The 22,314-nt window shown below is 38.4% G+C and overlaps 2 protein-coding genes across 2 annotated transcripts; one reads left to right on the top strand and one right to left on the bottom strand.

Moving 5' to 3' along the window:
- Window positions 1-1,976: 1,976 nt before the first annotated feature.
- On the bottom strand, window positions 1,977-16,791 carry OXNAD1 (oxidoreductase NAD binding domain containing 1; the record flags this gene model as incomplete). Its single annotated transcript, XM_082015291.1, has 7 exons — window positions 16,634-16,791; window positions 16,306-16,369; window positions 12,795-12,901; window positions 9,106-9,247; window positions 5,633-5,875; window positions 2,786-2,894; window positions 1,977-2,131 (listed from the first exon to the last, which is right to left on the bottom strand). The coding sequence occupies exons 1-7, from the start codon at window positions 16,762-16,764 to the stop codon at window positions 1,977-1,979; spliced, it is 951 nt and encodes a 316-aa protein (XP_081871417.1). The 5' UTR covers window positions 16,765-16,791.
- Window positions 16,792-20,919: 4,128 nt separating this feature from the next.
- DPH3 (diphthamide biosynthesis 3) lies at window positions 20,920-21,832 on the top strand (the record flags this gene model as incomplete). Its single annotated transcript, XM_081996393.1, has 3 exons — window positions 20,920-21,027; window positions 21,192-21,266; window positions 21,767-21,832. 3 exons carry the CDS (start codon window positions 20,920-20,922, stop codon window positions 21,830-21,832), a joined length of 249 nt encoding a protein of 82 aa, XP_081852519.1.
- Window positions 21,833-22,314: the final 482 nt, after the last annotated feature.

The raw sequence follows: 22,314 nt of genomic DNA on the forward strand, positions 1-22,314 counted from the left end.
CATTTTAGTAGAAGGGAATTTGATAAGACATCCCCGCTGGGCCTGCCGTGGCTGCTGAGGAGGCAAGTAATTTCAGCTTCTGTATAGTGCCACATGGCACAGAAGCACAAACCCAAGTGGACAAGGCTACAGGCACCAGAAGATGAAAACTTATGCTAAAACCCTCATCATGGTACTGTCCCCAAAGGGCAAGTCTTCAAAGTCCATCATTCAGCATTCACCTCTTCCTGATCCAAAATAGAGCCTGTTTCCTTAAGTTCTCTTTGTTGTAAGCTACAGTAAGTATGGATTTTTCTCTTTGAAGCTCAGTTTGCTGAAAAGCTCTAGGATTATTTCAGTTAGTTGTTCAATCAACTTTGGCAACAGTTACAGTAGTATTCCTACAGTGCACTCAAGGGCTTGGAGTTTCCTAGTTAGACTGTCTCGCTGGTTTTTGAAGGTGAATGTGGATGTGGCAGTAAGTATCCTACAAGCTGTAAAACATACCAGAGACTCTGATAAAAAGAAGTTAAGACTGGATGTCAAACTCAGCATACTGAAGCTGAAATGATTTCTTGGGAGAGAACTACAGCTGGGCTGGAGGCCCTTTTATCCAAGTACTGAGATGTAATCCCTGAAAAATTAAGAAGTGCTTCACACCAACAGCGTCTGTTGCAGACTGGAGACCATGATGATGCAAAGGACAAGGAGAGAGACCTCTGTTTAAGGCAGAGCAGAGGGATTGCTGATCGCAAGAAACTTGCTGCATTACCTATTTGACTACTGTCTCAAACATTTAACTCCAGGAAAAGAGTCACTAACAAAGAGGAGGCCTTATCTATTTAACATTGTAAATAATTCAATAATACTTTAGTATTTTTAATAATTTAAGAGTTCCTTATTGAGGTCTTCAAATGTACAATGGGAATCTCTACCGCTTAAGGACTTGAACTGTCTATACAGATAATTAACTGACTCATTATGGCTTTTTGTTATTCTCAACATTCGTTTGAGTTTCTCTACAAGCTGGGGGGAGAAGGTTCGTTCAAAGAAGGGCTTAGGTACCAGCCATTACACCTAGAGGTACACCCATACCTTAAAAGAGCAAACTTTCCAGAGACTTTTTTTCCAAACAGAACTGGCATATCCTGAAGTCTCCTAAAATGCTGTCCTGAAGTAGGGTTAAGGAGATTTCCTGCCTCGGCTGTTGCTGGCCATCGCTGCTCTTGAGGATGTGGCATGTGCAAGCACAAGCTGGATGAGCTCTCTCGGCACCAGCAAGGGATACAAGTTCACGTCAGTAACTCTGTACAGCTCTGTCAGAGGCTAACAGATTTTTAACACATCAGTATTTTAAACTCCGGTCTGAATAAGATTATGAAAACATGTCTTTTACTGTCAACATAGTTGACTTAAATAAACCCCGTGAAAGTTTTTTTTTTTCTTTTAACAAGAAGTGGCAAGAAGGAAGTCACAACACAGCAACTCTACTTCTGTAAAAATATTAATTCATTATTTAGAGCAGGGGAAGGCAGTGTGTTGACTCATTAGCACAACGATCTGGAAGAGATTCAGAAGTTGTGGCCTGAATTTATAATTAATTATAAATAGTTATTTATAATAAACTGACCTGGCACTGATACACAACTGATTCTCTGCAACTGCTGAAGCAGGCACCGAAAGTCTTTTAAAAAGTGACTAACAAAAGTAAGTGTATAAAGTGTAAATATGCTGCCACCCGTAAGAAGTAATCAAACCATCCAAAAAACCCAGAACAGTTAATGTCTTTAATATAAAGTATTTTTTTTTTTCCCCAAAAAGCAGCAGCACTGTATTACAAGTGTATTACAGTTAAATTAAAGGAACACCATCATGACTGAGGACATCTTCATGTATGAAGTAAAATTTTCCAAATAATTCATAGTCCATTTTCTGTACATTTCAGCTTACCAAAATACACTGGAAAAAATAATATATTTTCTGTTCAGCAGGTGTCACTACCACCATTTCTCAAAGAAAACACAGTTTCTAGGAACACCAATGTTGGATAGTAGTTTGGATATAGATTCTATCATTGGAGGTGGACCACAGATGTACCATAAAGTATCCTTAGATACATGTTTTTCTAGATCCTTTTCAGATATTCTTCCCTCTGACAAAGAAAAAAGTAGGAAATGAGAAGAGAAATATTAATTGTGAAGTAATGTAAAAAAAGACTGGCTGGTTAGAGGTATTTCAAGCACTAATTTCTTAAAAATGCTAGGCCTGTTTAAGGATAATAGGTATCAAGATTTGAAGCTTCCAAAACTATTTGTTCCACTGGGGATTTAGATCAGTACCTACAGTTGGAATGTGTGGGGTATTAGTCACTGAAGACGAACAAGGCTTACATACAACTAAAACCCCCACATTCAGATTAAAAAAATAGGTATCTCTAATGCAAATACAACAGAAATGGAAACATGATGAAACACCTCTTACAAGCAGTCAGCTTATCCTTCATTGATCCCGCCTTAAGCAAAGTAAATGCTTTGCTTAATAGTTTCTGGAATAAAGTTTGCAGTGGGAAATACCAGTATGAAGTTTAGAATTAACAGAGGTTTACTAGAAATGAAATAAAAAACTGCAAAGGGAAAATTTTTCTCCAAAGCAAAATAGGTACGGTGACATTATTTAGGTTTAACTCACATCTTGTTTTGAATCTTTAAATGTAAAAATACTGAATTATACACATAACTTTATCATCTAGGATGCAATCAAACTTAATACTTTAGAAGTCATCTCTCTGCATTACCATTATATTTACCTGTAATATGTGGCTGAAGTTCCTTACAGATCTGTGAACTCTGTTGGGTAACATGGAAACGACATGTGATCTTTCCAGGAAATGTGTTCATCAAACCAAGAATATTTTTCTGTAAGGTTAAACACACTTGCTTATACCACAGGCCATTAAATCAAAAGCAGATGTATGCATGCAGTCCCAGAACACCAGTGATTATTACTGAGCACCAAGACTCTTGCATTTCAGCGCTTAGAACTTGATGGGCTTGATTTCAAAGGGCTGACCCACACAAGTACACAGAATTTCCATACCTGGAATGTGGGTACACTACCAGTGATGTTGTCAGTGCTCTTCTCCTTTTTTACAACAGGTTGCAATTTGTAAGATTTGGACCTAAGAACCAGTTATTTCTGTTCCCCATATAAATTATCTTTATTTCCTCCTTCCACTTCCATATGGGTTTTCCATTTTAAAAAACCCTGTACCCTGTATTTACCATTTGTTAGGAACTTCTTGAGTCTTGTCTGCTTTATCTGGTAAGATTACTACACCCTTTACTCTCTTGTGTTCTGCAAGGAAAACCGACTACAGTGTAATTCTAATGTTATTTCTACCAGAGTAGAAACTCTGTAATTTTCAGTTCCTTAAGTCACAACTGTGATAGTTGATCACCAAAAACCCAGTGGCTTCAGTTCAAATCATAGTAAAAAAATCTGTCAGTCAGATGTTGTAGTTAGTTCTGAAACTAAGATTTATCTACTGCCTAGTTTCTGCACTACTTGGGATTTTCACTACTGGAACGGACACTGGAAATTATTTCTTAAAAGTATTCCGAAATAAATTTCTATGCTGTGAATAGGCATATTAGCTCATTTTGTTATGTGTTTGCTTACTAACCAGTTACTACACTGAACAGTTTGCCATGGGTGGCTTCACAAAAAAAACCCTGACAGATTCTACTTAACAGACAAACCTGTTTACAATTCCCTAAAAAGACATGGAATAAAGAGTAGCGCAGTGAGACACCACGGTACATTGTTCCGCTAGTACCTCCAATATTGGCCTGCTTTCGCTGTTCTATGTGACTCTAAATTTCTGTCCCCTTCATATTGGGCCACGTACAGTTTGATAGCACTTTTGAAACAAATCACGTCCTGTTGAGTTGAAGTCCCAGCACCAAGCAGAAAGCATGCCTAAGCTAGGACTTCACCTGCTTAAATAATCCTGCAGTCATTCACACCACTTACCTGTAACCTATCAGTCTGTAATTCAGTGACATGGACAGAAAGTGGCAAGTATCATGTGACATGAACCACCACCATATTATCTTCTAGTATCCTAAATCCTAGGGCAAGAGGTAGGCTCTCTAACTGAATGCACGAGAATCTGAACAGCTCAGCAGGCCCTTTGCAGCCTACTAAGTTAGTGTACAAAATGAAGCAGATAGCTGAGCAATATAGACCTAAGGGAAAAGACATATCCCCACTGTACCAGCCAGAACAAGGAAACGAGGGTCACATTCAGTCCTCATGAAACCAGGAAAACCCAGCAACTGGCATCTTGAAGTAGCAAAGTTAGTATGCTCTCTTTTGTAACTGTAACACTACCATTTTAAATAATGAGATTTTCAAAAGCAGTGCATCCGCCTGCACATCCAAAACAATTATTAGACCAATTACATTAGGCTGACAGGGACGAAGGGCAGCGCTATATGTAGCTGCTTCTTCATGGAAAGCGACAACCAACAGTTCCTCGTGGAGATTTGTACGGATGTACCTCACAACACAAAGACTAGTGATTCTGTTTCCTCAGTCCTCTGTGCAGAAATAAAGAATTTTCATATACATGTTCTGGATTTTACGGACATGTGAAGAATGAAGGGAAAGATATATTTAAGCACTGCAACATATCATTGTGTTCTCTTCTGTCCCAGAAGCTCTAATGCAAAAGCTCTGCTGTCCTAACACTGCTAAGTAAAACTTAGCTCTGGAAAAAAATGTGCACGCTGAAAACCAACTGGGAGATTAGTAGTTGGCCACAAGGAAGAGTAGATAGGTTCCAGTTTATTAGCCTGCTTCTAGCAACACACAAATGAATTTTCAAAGAAGCAAACATATGGTAGAAGTACAGAAGAAAAACTAGTGATGGATCCCAACACAATTTCTGGAATTAGGATAAATTTTCACCTTTATCTTACAATCAAAAGCTTTCAATATTTCAAAGAAACCTAGATCTTTAGGGATGCTTCTTTACAGAATCTGTGCTAATTTGACCCTTAATGGCTGAATGTAACAACTGATCTTTAACTGCTAGATAAACGCTGATGAAGTACTATTACAGCATTTTTACAAGAAGTGCTTATAAATCCTTCATTCATAGACTAGTACCCAGTAATAACTAATGCATTATCGGTAAAGCTCCCCTGTTATTTTAGAGAGTATTTCCTTTGGATACAATAGCTCTTGCTAGTCTTTAAATGCAATACAATCTGTACTGAGATGATGTGGTTACAGTATTATAGCATATAGCATTATGAATACTATTAGTGTGTATACACACATATATATTACAGTATATCTAATCTTTATTATACTAGGATGCTCTTATGAGATTATAGTAAAATATAGACATTTAGCGTTAATTGACTTATCGAGGAAGTCAATGAGACCAGGTATGTCCCTAACATCCTTAATTTGTACATTGGCATAACTAACAAAACACAGATGGGATCTGAGGCAGGAAATGACTTTTGTCTCTAGTTGTACAATGTCTTACACAGGGGAGCTCTCTGTAATTTGGCAACAGAATGATACACATACTAATAGCTGAATATCTGCAATCCATTTTTTTAAAAAACTTTTTATTTACCTTAAATAAGAGTTCACTGGTATTTTTTGCACTGTAGTACAACTTCACCGTTCCCACTTTGTATCCATTTCCTTTACCCTCTTGGCATCCATGAAGATCTGCTATATGCAGCAGTATAGAAAACAATGGGTTAATTCCAACACCCCCTGCTATCAGCACTAGTTTTACAGGGGAGTCACCAGGCTGAGGATCAAAGAAGAAATCACCTCCCACTCGCAGAGCCACTTCTGAGTCAAGAGTACACTAGGATGGAAAAGAAGATATTTAATTTCAAAACTAAAAGCAAAAGTTGAAATATTATTCTTCTTGCACCATAGTCACAAGACTTGCTGGGGCTGTGATTTTTTATTTTTATTGACCAGTAAGGGAAAACTGAAGTACTTTAAAATAAACACAAAATTTCCAACTATCTGAAGCAATCTGTTTCAGCATCTCTAAGGGTTTAGTTCCACTTTCAGAAGTTTTAGTCTTCTGATAAGGCAGGATGGTGACTCCCCTTCCCACCCCCAGAAGAGCTGAAAAAGGAATGATTCATGCAGGAGTTTTTCAACAGCAGTATGCGGTTGTGAAAAACTGAGGTTAACATGTAAGATCACATTTTTGCCCAAACCCAGTCATGTTAAAAAAGACCTTGCTATGAGGTCACAGAAGGAAGTCCTAGAATAGACGCAGGTTTTTCCATCCCCATTCCTAAAAAATAAAACACACCGAGAAGTGAAGCAAATATTCACAAGAGTATTTCTTGCAGAACCACTTCTGCATTTGCAACTTCAGATGCAGAAGAAAAAATCAGGGAAAACCTTCTCTCTTCCTATCCACTTGTACATAAGAAATTATTTCTTAGAGAAATTGGCCAAAGCATGTTTTTTTGATACATGGAAAACTAAAGCTACAATAAATAAAACATTTGCATCAGTATCTTCTTGGTAAACCACACCCCGGTGTGAAGGGTGAAACTGCAGTACAGAGAAGTCAGGTGAGTTCTCCCACATCACTGTAAGCTAACAGAACAAATAGAAGCAGAAAACAGAACTCATTTCAGACCATATACAGTGTTTAAAAAATAAAATGAAGAGGGACAAGGAAGCCAAGGAAGGTGGAAAAGAAGGTGAGAAACAAAAAAAGTAAACTTACAAGAACTGCTGAAAAATTAGCAGTTAATCATTTATAGAATAAAAACACTTCCTCCAAAAAATCCTTTTGATATCAGGAAGCAGTAATCAAACAAAAGGATTTCCATTAATGACACCTGTATACGAAGCAAAGGTCTAAACCCGTAACAATTCCATGAGGAGGAAGGAGGAGGCCCTTTGATGCAGGTACTGCACAGGACACAGAGGATCCTACAGTAGCGAGCATGATCATTAAAAAAGGAGGTTTTTGCCCTTCTTAATTATTGCATAAAGTATTACCTCTCAATTATAGTTTAAGACAATCAGCATTTATTATCTGAAACAAATTTCTCTCTCCCTTTTCAATGTATGCTGCCAGGCTTTCCCACCATGTTTTACTTTGTTTCTCCCTAAAAATGTTTATTTCCACAAAGGATATCATATTCTATGTCCTCCTTCTGCCACGTGAACCTTGGAACACTTTTGGATTCAGGCATCTCTAAAACAATCTCACTCTTGTCTAATCTGCCTCCTTAACCAGCTATAGCTCATCAAGATGGGACACTGGACACAGGAAGAATCACTCTTAACCAGCAGTCTCACATATTTCAGCGTGTTAGCCACAGCAATGGTAACAGTCAGTTTTCAAAAAACCCACAAATAAATTCTGGAGTAATACGGTGAGAAAGTGTTGTCTTTTAGCCTAGTTTCTAAATACAGCATTGAAACAGCTTAGATAAGTGAAGCAATCCATACATTACACATACATTTTTCTAAATAAAAGGCTGTATTTTCCTAAGCTATAACACATGGTGCTGAATTTTATTATTTTATATAGAGTAATATTAAAGAATAAATATAAATACCTCTGAAAAAATCAGTGAGTACACAAGTACTATCTATTCCCATAACATCTTTTACCCTGAGATATGAACTTCATTTATAAATAACTTTTAAATAATTAAGTACCAGGGTTCTTTCACCATATATATAGCCTTTTCAAATTCTAGGTTGCTATTTTTTTCTTCTTCTTTCCTAAGCAAAAGCATGCACTTTTGTCTAGCTGTAAGAGTCCATGTATACCCTGGCAGTTTCTCCACAGCATCAGGTTTGACCTAGCAGACCTGCTAACTAAGGATTTTCCTATAAATTCAACCAGAAAACTCAGCAACTGCAAACTGATTTGCGACATCAAAAATCCTAAAAGAACCTCCAGAGACTGGGCCTTCGTATTCTCTAAAGAGCAATACCAAAAAGCAAGGCAAACCGCTTAGGTATTATGGGGTCTGCTGGCATATACAGTACAAATTCTACACAACATCTCAAAAAGGTTATTTTGTTTATGTTCCAGTGCAGATAACTTGCTATAATACCAATTAAAATATGGTGGATGGTCACATACTAACTACTAGATTAGCACCACTTTGGATATTCTCAATTCTAGTAAATTTGCATCAATCTTTACTGTAACTCTGCTGGTCACTGAACAAAACAGCAGTATTTGTAAATCATGAAGAATCTGTCAATTTAAACCCTGCAACCACATTTAAGAAATACAAGTAACAGGCAGAGAACAGCAAATAGGACAGATCACAGGGGGCTGTGAAAAGAACAAAAGTTGATAGGACAGGTCATCTATGAAATATGATCAGCAGCAGAAACAGGACTCTTCTGACTATAACTAAATGGAATAAGCGGATGAACAAAACACTGCAAGAGGCAAAAGTGTCAGACTTTATATTATTGACATAACCCAAGTCTGATTTTTGCTATATTAAAAGTAAAAATACTGCATACTTAAAAGAATACTATTGAAATTCTGATGTATTCTGTTGTTTTATCATTTCAGAAAAACGGATATAAATATCTCCTTTTGCTCCCCCTTAATAATCTATATTTATATTTATCTGACAATGATTCCCAGTTTGTATTTGTAGAAATGGCCAGAAATGATGGCAAGTTATCAGAAGTAACTTGGTAATGTGTAACACAGCCTGTTCTCAGGGACACAAGTTAGAACAGAGGTTTTTCAACATTTTTCAGTTCATGAATTCCAAAGGTGTGAGAACCTTTGGAATGCACTAACTATAATATCACTGTAAGTCCGCCAAGCACAAGTGGAGTCAAAAGATCACAATAACCATATTACCACATAAACACCCAATTTCACTCCCTTACTGAACAGAAGGTTTTAAGTTGTATTAAAAATGGTTGAACAAGTCAACAGGAGTTTTGCAGTCAATAGCAAAAAGTGGTCCGAAATCACAGACACCATCCACTCCACGCCCCCCCCCAAAAAAAGGGGGGAAAAAAAAAAGCTGGAAAAAAAAGGCCCCAAATGTCACAGTTGATCTTATTTACCTCAGTGTGAACCCAGTATGCAGGAGGATGAACAGTGTGCTTTACTGCCAGCTCTAATATTCCTTCTCGTTCCAACAGGCTAGGGCTTGAACATATTGAGAATCCCCCAACTACAGATACTCCAGGAATAAAGAAATCAACCCTAAAAATAGACCAGAATTTTTTAAAAAAGCCAACAACCCCAAACATGGAAAACAATAACCAAAACAAAATGGCTGCCTTTGTTTCAATTATCCTTCCTTTTCAAAGACATCTGCATTTCCATAGCATAACTTTTCCAAAAAAGGATTTAATCTTGAGTAACATCATTTCCTCAGAATTATTTTCATCTAGAAACATGTCATCACCTTTGCAAAACTAGCAGGTTTTTAAACTGTTTTGCTTTCTGCATTAGATGCCACATCTTACAGCAGACTAGAATTCTAAGTGTTTAAATAAATTATTTGCATATTAAACCAAAAACACAATATGGTCTGATAGAGTGGCTTAAATCCCATTCTTTTTAGTCCCTTTGATGGGCTCTTCAATATTCAAACATAAGAAGATTGGGAAACTAATTTTAGGGAAGTGACTTTTGATTAAACACTTTTGTCTCTCGGGAAGATGAAATATCTGAAATAAAACCACAGTCTGTAAAAAATTTCTTATGTGAAAAATCAGTTACTAGAAGCAGAATTGCTTTCCCTATTGAACTGCAGTGCCCTCTGGTGGCAGATGTCTTTTTGTAGTTGACAGAAAATTGAACTGGAATAAACTACAATTATTTTTTTTTTGAGAGTTAAAGTAAACCATGCATGGATTTCTACAGATTAGAAGACAACATATGGCTAAGCTTTTTTGCACACCAGCACTTAGAGATTATAGAAGGCAAGCCATTACTACACATAAGCTATAATTAATTTTCATAAAAGTAAGGCTTTGATATTCCAAATAGTATGAGAAAAAGTTAGAAGTTGGTTTACAAATTAACATTTTAATTCCTCCTTGTTGCATAAATCTTGAAACACGTCCATTTTCTACAGCACATAACAAAATCCCTGTATTTCAAAAGAAAACTAATGTTTAAAACTAATTGTGCTGCTCCACTTAGGAAACCACCACACTGGTAAGCAATGCCAAGTCCTAGAGAATCATTATCAATTCAAGCTTGAGTTAGGCTGGCTCAGTATTAGTTAAATGAGAATGCAACGAGAAATACAGACTGGCTTCCACTGCATGTTTTCTTTAAACAGCAAGGCTGCATTCTCCATGGAGATCACAAATTCTTGATGGAAGAGAGAACCACTTTGAACGGTTCACTACTTTTTAAAGACAAAATCTTGCCTGCTTACTCCCCATAAAGTTTCACCCTTCGACAAAAAATATCCTCTTTCTCTCAAAGAATGCACAAAGTGTAATATATACAATACTACAGTAACACAATTTTTTTAGCACTTTATGCTAATAAACTTGATAGTGTATAAAGGTATCTGACTACAAATGAAAGATCAACAACCAAAAAAGACTGAGGCAGCTTATTCTGCTGTCCTTAGCTTCTGCAGCCCCACTGATCATGCGGCTCAGCTTTCTTGGCAGTAAGGATCTAAGAGATTAGAAAGGACAACTGTTGTAGTGCAGCATTTACTGTATCAAAGAACACCTCAAGACCCTACTACAGCTCTTTACCACCCTCTGGTGGAAAATAATCTTACTACTTACATTAACCAAAAAAAAAAAGAAATTACAGTTTTGCTGTAAAGTAACAATTTACATTCAAGTCAAAATGTCCTGCTTGACATATAAGGGAAACATTATTGGTGCCTGGCAGGGAAATATACATACAAAACCAAACATCACTGTTAAATCTAAATTAAACATAGTTTTTACCCTAATGTAGGTATATGTTTCTTTCTATATTACTGTTTCTTTCCCAATTACATAACTGTGAAAGATTTCAGTGCATAGTATACTATATTATAGTGGACTAGCTTGTATTTCTGATGGCTTGTCTCATCTTCGCTGCGTGTAGGAAGGATAAGAGGACTCCTGAGAAATGCTGTCCATGACAGCTTAAGCGAAATAAGTAGGGAAAAAAAGAAAAAAAACACAACTACATATAAACCTACAAGAAGGAGAGGCACAAAAAGATGTAAAGCAGAGATCTTACAGTACTTTTTCATTCCCCTCCTTTTAAAGGCTACCTAAGCCAAATCTTTAGGAAAAGAACAACCATTAGCAATTGCTGGAAGAAGAGATCAGAAACATTAAAACCATAAAGCTACTTCTCCAAAGTATTTATAACTTGCATATACCTCAATGCATGCTTTAGTAAATCAAAACATGTAACAGCAACAAGTCTCTTCATTATTACTTTAAGTCAGATAAAGACCAATGTCTGACAGCATGCTTGCAAAACAAATTCACTTCTGCTTCTGGAAAGCTGGATAATTAGAACATTTTCAGAAAATACATACATTTTAGTGAAAATCTTTGGCTGTAAGATTCTTACTATAGCAAATTCTAACAAGTTAGCCTCTTCTACTGAGGAAATTTTGGCCTGGTGTTTTGTAATGCTCATCAAAAAATGCAATTGCAGTTTATAGCTACAAGTACAGAAAAGTTGTTGTATCCCTTACAATTGCATTAGAATACTTTCAAGGAAGAAGAAAATGAAAAAGAGTAATTATAATTAAAGCTTTCAATTTTCAGCATGATAATTTCTAAAACATTTTTGGAGGGTAAATGCACTTTCCAAGTACTGGCAGGCAAGAATTTAATATGAGTCACTGCACATGTGCAAAAACTGCAGCAAATTACTCCACAAACAAATTACTGCAATCAACATCTTGTGTTCTGGTTCTAAATTTAAAAGCCAGCATATTAACACTACATGAGTAACATATGCTGTTAATACCCTAGCAGCTATACTTTGATTCCAGCAAAGCCACTTTCAGATAGCCTAAGCCAATAAAAAGTTTAAGAACGTTTAAGTGACCAATGCCAAAAGCAACTACTCATAGTCTTAAATTATTTTCAAGAGAAGAAAAGCGTGATTGAGTGGGATTATTTTTAACAAGGAAGGAAGACAAACATGAAAATCCTGTATTTCCCTGGAAAAAAAAAGCTGTAAGGTGGCTTAAACAAACACCTAATTATTACAAAGGCTTAATAATTCAAGTTTTTTTATTTTCAATTTTGCCTACCTATATTCATATGTAAATCTGACCTAACAGGCTTAATTTTCAGAGTAGAAACTTCTAGAGGAAGAAATAAAAGTTAATAGGCAAGTCTGATTTAATTATAAACTAAAACTAAGTAACCTGGAAATCAGCAGCAGTCTCAGATTCACTGCAAAAATAACTGGTAGACAAAGACAGTAAAGACAGTTTCAGAATAAAGCGCAGTGTACTTCAAAGTACTCTTGAAGAAACAATGTAATACACACAAACCAGAGGAAAAGACTGAAACAATGAAACTAAACATTTAAAGAAAATCCATTTTTGCTCTTTTAAAATTAGTATTAGCATATTTAATAATGGCTATTTTAAAATTATGTCAAATATCACCTATTTCACAGAGCACCCAGTAACAAAATGTTATATTATATAAATTAATGATTTTTCCAAGGCTCAAGTATCAGAGGCCTTTTAACATTTTGTTATGGTGGACTTCTGCTAGTAAATTTCCCCTCAAACATCAGAAGATCTTACCACTGTCCTGCTTTGAATGTAAAATCTTTATTTGCGATAGACAAACGAAGTCTTTTTACTGTCTCCGATTCATTGGTGATTCCACACACTTTTGCTTGTGAAATTACCTAACGAAAGGAAAATAAGCCATTGGGTAACGTAGGTATCATTTTCAGCAAAAGTACTGAAGAATCTGAGCATGAGAGATCTACCCTTTCGCGTGTTATCTGAGGCATTTCCTTACCTAAAGCACCAATATTTTTTCACTGGGGTAGAGAAACAAAAGTGGATTCACTTACATAGCCACTGAATGGAGAAATGGTTTTCTACTAACAGTCCACCACGTCTGTCCCTTTTGTCAGGTTTGTTCTACGATTGTATATAAACTTATTTTATTTCAGCTGAAGAGAACACAACGATAAAGAGAAGCAATTGCTAGTTACCACTTTTCAGATTCTTTTGACATCTATACAAGGCAAACACACCTGTATCTTTCCAGCAACAAAGTAATAAAATCTCTGATATAAAGACTGACAAAGGAAAGTCGTAAAAGATTAGCTTCTACTGACGTCCCAGGGAGAATTCTGGATCTGGTGCTGGTTTTATTTAAGTAATTAAATGCATTACTGAAAGACTATGCATAATGAATTAATAAAATAAAACCAACAAACCTTGTGTTACTGCTTTTAGACACATACCCATTTGACCACATGTGATCTATCAACATGGGGAAAGTGTGACACAAGTATTCATTGCTAGTTAACAGAAGAGTTTTTGTTTGGCAGCCACATGGGAGGGCATGTAAGAGCCATAGCTGATACCACTTTTAAAGAGATTTAAAAAAACAAATATGAAAAATAAGGCTTTTCTAAATGAAAAGCAGATTTTGCAACAGGCCCATTGCAGAGGAGCTCCCCACTTAAACTCTTTGATGCCCATCAGTACAACATGGATTTTCATCCCCCCTCCTCCCTGCCATTCCTCTTCAGGTATTTTTGAGTTATAATTATTAACCTTTTTCCTCTACAAAGGAAGTAATGCCCTAAATATTTTCTACACAGGCCAATATACAGATTTTACTGATGTCATTTACCACACTAGGAAATACTAATAATACCATCAAAACTTTACCATTTCTCATTCGTACAAGATCAAACAGATAAAAAAAATTTAAACTTTAAGCAACTATGCTCTAATTTAAAACACATGACAGGAAATTAATTTATTCATAAAGCAACATCTGAACACATCCACTGTTCCATTAAACAGCAGGACATTTGCCAATTTAAAAGAAAGTAGCATACATTTCTTTTCCACTTTTGCAGACAGTATGAAATGGGGAATGCAATCACTCTAAGTTAACAAGAGAAATGTCTGACACATGACTTAAATGGTTGTTCTGATGGAGAAACCTTAAATGCACGAACCAGACATTAAGTTTGGATCTTCATTCCCTTTTTTACTCTTCGGTATACTCCCTAATTTGTTCTTTGGCTGATACATCTGACAGAGCACTGGAAATTTAATTCTTAATCTGTATAAAGTTATTACAAAAATTGAATTTGAGTCAGGGTGATCGAAGACATTCAACCAGTGTTTTGGACGATCAGAAGAGTATCCAACTGACCCAGAGCAAGGCTGCAGTGAGAGGGAAGAGGACACAGGACTCCACACTTTGCCACTGTATTTCAAGAAATTTTTAGGTACTTTTTCTTGCCCTGGTCCTTCCCATTAGCACTCTGCAACAGGCCATATTGTGTAATATGCACACTAATGCAACACAGACCTATGATTCTTTCATCTTTTTACAGGACTGAAATGGCCAAATAAGGCAATACATACTGAGGGAAGCCAACTGCTGATTATATGGAATTTAAAACCAAGCAGAGGATTTAAAATAAACTGATTTTCAAGTGGTCAGAAATAAAGTAACAAAGAATAAATCAAGCATTAAAAAAATAAACAGCATAATCCTCCGATATGCAGAGAATTTGTGGTAGCAGAACTGAGCTTTGCTCTTCCACCCATCCCATGCAGTGTCCTTTTCCTCAGAACTTACACAGTTCCCTGTACCACCTCAGAGCTTCCAACACCTCAAAAGGATCTCTATTTTCCTCCTATTTTCCAGCTACCCAACATTTATGTTGAGCAGAAAAAGTAAGTAGGCCAAGCAATCAGAAATACCAAAGATAAAAAAAAATGGTTGCAAAACTCAAAAGGGCAATCATTTGTTTCATGTCAGAAGTAAAAAAGAATGTGCCTCTGTCTGTACCTGCCTCTACACTCATTCTGTCCATGTACTGAGTTAATTTGGCATAAATTGGATCCACCTGAGAAACTGTATGTCTACAAGCAAGCACTGACATTAGGTGTGCGTAGCTGAGGCACAGCTCAGACTGACAGCTCAGACAACAGGCAGAACTAGACTGTGTTTGTCTCATCTGTCCACAGTCTGTGCCGCAGGTGCTAAATCTCCAAGTTTGGGGTTTGCTATATATACCCTCTACCCAGCTTCCTTCTGAGAAGAATTCACTTGGCCTGTGAGTTATTCTCAAGTATACTCATAGTTAGGGAAAAATGTAGCAGAGAAGGACTTGATTACGTACACATATGCACATTAACAAATGTACAGTGTGTTTGAGAACATAGAGTTTGTCCTTCCAGGACTGGCCTGTCATGAGCAACTACTCAAGACTGAGAGAAGCTGACTAAATGGAAAAAAATTGGGCACTGTTTCTGAGCTCCTGGGAATTAAAGATAGGATTTTTCGGTCAAAAAAGTGCCCTACTTCTCCTGAAAAGTCAAGAAAAATGCAGTTGTTTCACTAGTGAAACATTTTTGAGAATTTAAGCCATATTCTCCCAGTATTTAAAAATTTCAAAACATCTACTTTAGCTAATTACAGAAAGGAAATACCTACATGAAATACAAGAGTATGTTCACCTCTGAACATTATGAAAAAGAATGTTTACTGCACAAAACTGAGATCCAGAATAAGCATTTCTAGATTTTGATGGAGAACAATGCTCTATCTTCCTTGCACTTGTGAATTAAAATATATACAAACTGAGATCCTTATTACAACTGTCTATCATCTCTCCCTTCAAAATGTCTACACTTTTTAATCGTACCTCCTATGTTATAAAAGGATGTTTTCCATATTTTTTTAGTTCGCAAATTTGAACCAGAATTGTAGAAATACATAAAAATCTGAGAAGCCTGTGTACAGATGATAGGTATTGGTGTGCTTTCATTACTTATCATATCCATACTTGACCAGAATTCTGTTAAATTTCTTGGTCAATATAAAGTAAACTGCATCACATGGCACCAACAATTTTTATAACCCATTACATTTCACCCATTGACCACAAAATACACTTATTCTACAACATCAAATATAAAAAATGAGCAGAAAAAGAAGTAAAACAGACTCCAGTAGAAGACAAAATGAAGCCTAAGAATCAAATACAATTATCCAGTTTCTTCACACACAAAAAAATAATTACACCCTAAAGAACAGAACACTAACCTCCTGGCGAAAATTATTTGCTGTCCTCTCTAGATGATCCATTTTCCTTTTTGATTTTATTGTGCTGCAACAAAAAGCAAACGAATATAATTGTCATTTTGACAGCTGTGCTACTGTCCCTTACTGATACGAATTTCAATTAACATAACAATTTGCCAGTGTAATCCAGATTACAAATGACATAGGTCTAAATAAGAACTAAATATAAAATTGGGAATTAAAGAAGTATTGATAGGTCTGTAATAATTTTTCAGCTTAATTTTGACAGTGTTACCATGACATTCTCTTTAAAAAATAAGAAAGAAGTTTTTGTATGTGGATAACCTACCCATTCACTGTGCAGTAACAAAAAGCAGAATGCCTCAACACCACCAATGCAGAATGAGTGGGAAAAATTCTGCTAGCACCTCTCAATAATTGAGGAACGGTAAAACCCACATAAATTGTAGCATGAACCATGATGACTGGGCTGTCTTCACAATCACCAGCTCCTGAAAAAAAACCATATAAATACTTGTTAAATAAAATACCCACTGTTTGACATGGCTTATTTTCAGCCTTTACTTCCATTAAATCAGAAAGGCCAAGGCTCAGCCGGAGCAAAAACTAGCAATAGGCATATCACGGTAACAAAAAGGAATTTTAAAAATACAGAAGTATAATAAAGAAGTGAAAATGTGCGTTCCATCTGTTGAAGGGGAAGACAACCTTGTCACAGATGATATGGAAAAGGCTGAAATACTCAACATGTTTCTGCAAAGCCTGCACTCAGACCTCTGCTCATACCAGCAGTGTTTGGGAAGGAGAGGAATAAGTAGGAGCGAGGCCAGCAACTGCTTAGAGAAGCTGGATGTAGTCAAATGCACAGAGCCAGATGGGGTGCACTCAAGGTTGCTAACAGACAGAGCTGACATGCTTGTGAGGCAACTGTCTATTACCTATGAAAAACAGTCATCAGAGAAAGTCCCCCGCTGACTGGAAAAAGACTAATGCATGGCCATTTTTAAGAGAGTCGAGAAGCAGACTTGCTTCAAGAGCAACACTACCTCAGTCTCTGGAAAAATGCTCAGCACTTGTCCTCTTGGAAGCTAAGAAAGTAATCAAGAAGATTCAACACAGATTTACCAAGGGCAAATTACGTTTGACAAATTTGAACACCCACTGCGATGAAATGTCTGGTCACGCAGCTAAAGGGACAGCAGTAGGTACAATATCCCTTGACCTCCCTGTGGCTTTTGACACTGTTTCCCACAGCATACACATTAGCAAGCTGATGGACTATTGAAGTGGTTGAAAACTGGCTGGGCAGGCAGACGGCCTTGAAGGCTTGATGGCTTCCAGTTGCTGCCTAGTAACGGCAAGAGTACCCTGGGGTTGATAGTGGGGCTGATACTGTTCAGTAACTTTATCACTAACTTGGATGTAGAGACAGAATGTACCATACTAAATTAAAGGGATGGTTGACATGCTGAATGATAGGGCCTCACTTCAAAGAACACTGAGAAACTGCAGGAATGGAAAACAGAAACCTCATGGTCTGCACCTGGGACAGGCCTAGTCCAGTGCTGCCAACTGTCCTGCTCCCAACAGGAGCTTTGACTAGATGACCCTCAGAAGTCCCTTCTAGCCAACATATTGTGATTCTCAATGCCTAAACAATAATTTTATTTGAAATAAGATTAGACAAACACTGAATATGCATTCCCATGCATTCTGTTTCTATTGGTAGAGAAAGGGTTCTGGCTGGAAAATTTTATAAACATTAAATGAAACTGTTTGTTTACAGGTTAATTTAAAAATATATACATCCCTCATCCTTCCATATATCCTACATCTCTACACAGTAAAGCAAGTAGCAGACACTTATACACACTGTAGGGGAAACATGGGTGTGAAGCTTCAGAACTGTGTGCTCAGAGGTATGACAGAGAAAGATAAACTGCCATGTACAATATTCAAAACAAGTCAGAAATATCCTTCACTTACAAAGTGTAGGAACAGGTTCATAGCGAGCCAAGAGATATTTCTCAGTGCTTGTAAATCGGCTTTTGTTTTTCCTAAAGCAGATTAGCATAATTCTCTATCATATTATCTTCACCTATCAAATTATCTAATTATTTCTACAATGTAGTCCATTGCTTCTTTAAAGAATTCTTAATCTCTTACTTCCATTTAAATCTCTTTGCCTGCATTCTTTTAAAGCATGTAATTTATTTTCACAATGTTGCTGTTTTTCATTTTGAATCCTTTGAAATGGCAAGGATCCAACTTGTTTAACTAATCAGGAATACTCTCTAGGCTTTCACTAACAGCTGCATTGGCTGGTCACTTAGTAATTTGTCCTGTTTGTAATCTTGTACAAATGGGAGGCAGAGCTTTCATAAATTAGGCTGCTCAGAAATGGAATACATTTACTGTAACTATTCAAAATACCCACTTTCAAGCACAAGAAATACTTCCTGCAGCTTTTAACTGTCCATAATTTTTAATAGCTTTTTAGCATTTAATTCCACAGCAGCTTGGAACTCCTCAAAGTGGAATTCCTTAAAACCCATCTACCACCAGTGAGCAAAATTACTTTAACATTTTTTGCCATAGCACATTCAGAGTACTGTATTTAAACAGAGTATTTTAGCACTTCTGACACGCAAATGTGTGGAAGATATTGGTAACAAAAGTATTGACATTCTTAAATTACTTTAGCAAGAAAAAGTACACATCTATTGAAGAAGTCACATTCCTCTACATCAGCATGTTCAATCTGTAAACCCTGAGCGCTCACTAATCATTGATTTACTCAAATTCATGTAATCATTTTACAATCTGGAGTCTTTTGGACAACAGATCTTGGTTATATCCATCTATATCTCCTGGTTTTAGGCTTCCAAGTACTTTTTGATTCATGTTTTCACAGTTTTCACTCTACCACGTTAACTAATTCAAAGTAAAAATAAAGGAAGTTTGAAAGCGGACATTGTTACGCAAGCTGTTTATGCCAATAGCTGTGACTAATTAAATCACCACAGCATCACAACGAACCACATAAAGTCCAATGCTTTGCTTCAGAGGCTAAGGACTGAGAATAAAGATTTACTACTTCTTTTTTCACTTTTTTTTTTTTTTAAATCACCACACATCCTTCAAAACCCTTTCCATAATTAATTGCTACTAAACAGAGCAAGTTCTGCTGGCAAAATAAGTAGCCTGACTTTAAAATCCAATACAAAGACTGTTTATTTTACGTATTTGGTTTAATTCTGCTGCTAAGGTTGACAATGACTTAAAGGCAGCCTCATTCTCATTTTCACTGCTACCACTCTAGGAAGCAAGTATGTTCAGTTCTACACACTAAAATGTAAAAAAACAACCAACAAAACAAAAAGTTCGGTATCAATACATAATATTGTAAACAAAACAAACGTCAGCCTTATTTTATTGTAGCAACTACAACTCTGAAGTCAGGGTTAAAGGATCCTATTAATACAGACAATTTTAAGACTCAGACTCTATCTTAAATTAAAAATAACTCTTGAACAGTAGTTCAAGACACTTATTCCATTTACACTATCATCAATCACTTTCCAATCCTCAAAATCACAATAAAAGTCAATTGTAATGTTTACTCTGTAAGTAATAAATCCCAAAATCTCTTTTAATGAGTCCTGCTTCTCCCCTACCATATACAAGTGTGAATCACACTTTTGCAACATGTAAACAGCTCCTCCCCCATCTGTCATGTCTGCAAATTTCTTGACTCATCCAGCTCTTTGGCAATTCCCTGCCCTCCAAGCAGCACAGCGCTTCAGTCTCCAAGCTCCTGTCTGGTGGGATGTTCTCCCTTTATTTTTCCTTCTCTTCTTATCCAAGCCCTTACAGAAATAGCCACTCCAAATACTCCTTTTTTTCCTTTGCTCCACAGAGAGAAATGAGTGTTTCTTTTGTATATGACTCCTTCCTCTCCTCGCCTAAAATTAAAATCAAGCAATTTTCATTCTCCTTACCCTCTGGCCCACTGGCCCTGGGTTAATATCACAGAAGCCTGTGCTTGGCTGAAGCGGGGCAGCGTTAAGGTGGCTGGACGGCTGCCGTCCCTGCCCGCCCGCCTCGGCCCGGGAGGCGGGGAAGGACAAGGTCGCGGCAGTGTCCCGCCGTCTCCCCGCAGCCACTCAGGATCACTGCTGCGCGCCGCCCCTCAGGCGGGAACGGGCAGGGCCGGGGAACGGGCAGGACCGAGGAGCGGAGGGCACCGGGCGGAGAGCGCGGCCCGGCCACGGCTACCAGCCGACGTGCGGGACTCCCGCTGTGAGGAGGGGGCAAACCGGAGGGGGCAACCCAGGGGGACCCGCCCCCCCCGCGGCCCCGCCCCGCGATCTCGCGCGCTGGACCCCTCTTCCCCCCCCCGCACCAAACCCCAACAGTGACCCAGGGCACGATCCCCACCCGGCCCCTCAGGCCCCGCCGCAGCACTCCTACCCACTGCCGCATCACGTGACGAGAGACACACTCGCCCCACCCCCGTTCCGTCACGCGACGCGGTGCGCGCGCGGCCGCAGCGCATGCGCCACTGCGTCCCTTCCGGCCTCGTCAGTCTTCTCCGCCACTGCCCGCGGCGCCATGTCCGTTTTCCACGATGAGGTGGAGATCGAGGACTTCGAGTATGACGAGGAGACCGAGACCTACAGCTACCCGTGCCCCTGCGGGGACCGCTTCCTCATCACGCGGGTAACGGCGACCGGGCAGGGACGAGGCGGCGGCAGAAGGGAGGGAGGAAGGCAGGGAGGCGGGTTAGCACAGCGTTAGGCTGCGGTCCCGCTTCCGCCGGCCGCGGGTGTCTGTGGGTCGGGCCGGCGGCGGATCGGTGACTGCTTTCCCGGGGGCTGTTGCAGGAGGACTTGGAGAACGGCGAGGACGTGGCCACCTGCCCCAGCTGCTCCCTGATCTTGCGCGTCATTTACGACCAGGTGGGTGCGGGGAGACGCCTGTCGGGCGCGGCTGGGGCCAGCTTCCCCCGGCGGCGGGTCCGCTAAGGCGAGTTAGCTATTCTTTGAGGAAGGGGCGGTGACAGCTTTTAAAAATGCATGGTAAACACGGGATGAGGTTGTTGGGGAGTCGGTGGCCCCTTCACTGGTGACTGCGGCTTCTGTCTCATCTCAGCTTTTCTGGTGCCTTCCTTCTCCTGCTGTGTTTGGTCTCTAAAACATGCCTGCTGGGTGAGCGTGGGGTCGAATACAGATAAAATAATCTTAACAATGTTAAGCTCCATTTATGGCTCTAGCAGCCCTGTCAGCTAGTCTAGTAATTTTTCTTATCTAATAGGCATGTTATGGCTTTCGTCTTTTGGTAGATAAGTTCACACCAGTTATACCCAGGCTAGAAAACAAAATGGTTTTCTGGTGGTTTTTGAGAGCGCAGAGATCCAAAAATAATGAAAATCAACTAAAATTCTACTTGTTGTCTCTAGGAGCAGTTCATGCGTGATGAAGTCATTGCAGAACCTTTGACAAACAAGGAATTGATTAAGTGCTGATGAATACATCATGAACTGTTGCTGCTTTAGAGTAAGAAAGTACGGGGATGGCAACTACAGAAAGAGGTGTGGTCCTCCTCCTGGAAGTGCTTGCTGCTGTGATACAAGTGCAATAACTGGCTGTCCTCATAGTTTGAATGAGAATTTGCTGGGACATCAACACATGAATGGGTTTTGTTCAAAAGGGTTATGCATATTAAAAAATACATAAGTTGCTGTGTGTATTCCAGAAGACTTAAGGATTACGGTCCTAACTGACAGCAAGTCAATACACAGAAGAAGTATGCAGAGTAGCGAAATTATAACGTTTATCTAGCAGTGGCTTCTTAGCCTACGGAGAAAAGCAGGCAACGTGGGCCTACACCAGTGTGAAATGGCATAGAGAGCTGAAATGTTGGGAGACAAAATTTAGAGGTGTGTAGGACATGACGCCATACAGAACTACAGTCTTGATACAGCGTGGTATCACCCAGTGTGTGCGC

This window comes from Phaethon aethereus (genome assembly GCF_964289735.1).
Source record: "Phaethon aethereus genome assembly, chromosome: 2".
Classification (NCBI taxonomy): Eukaryota; Metazoa; Chordata; class Aves; order Phaethontiformes; family Phaethontidae; genus Phaethon; species Phaethon aethereus.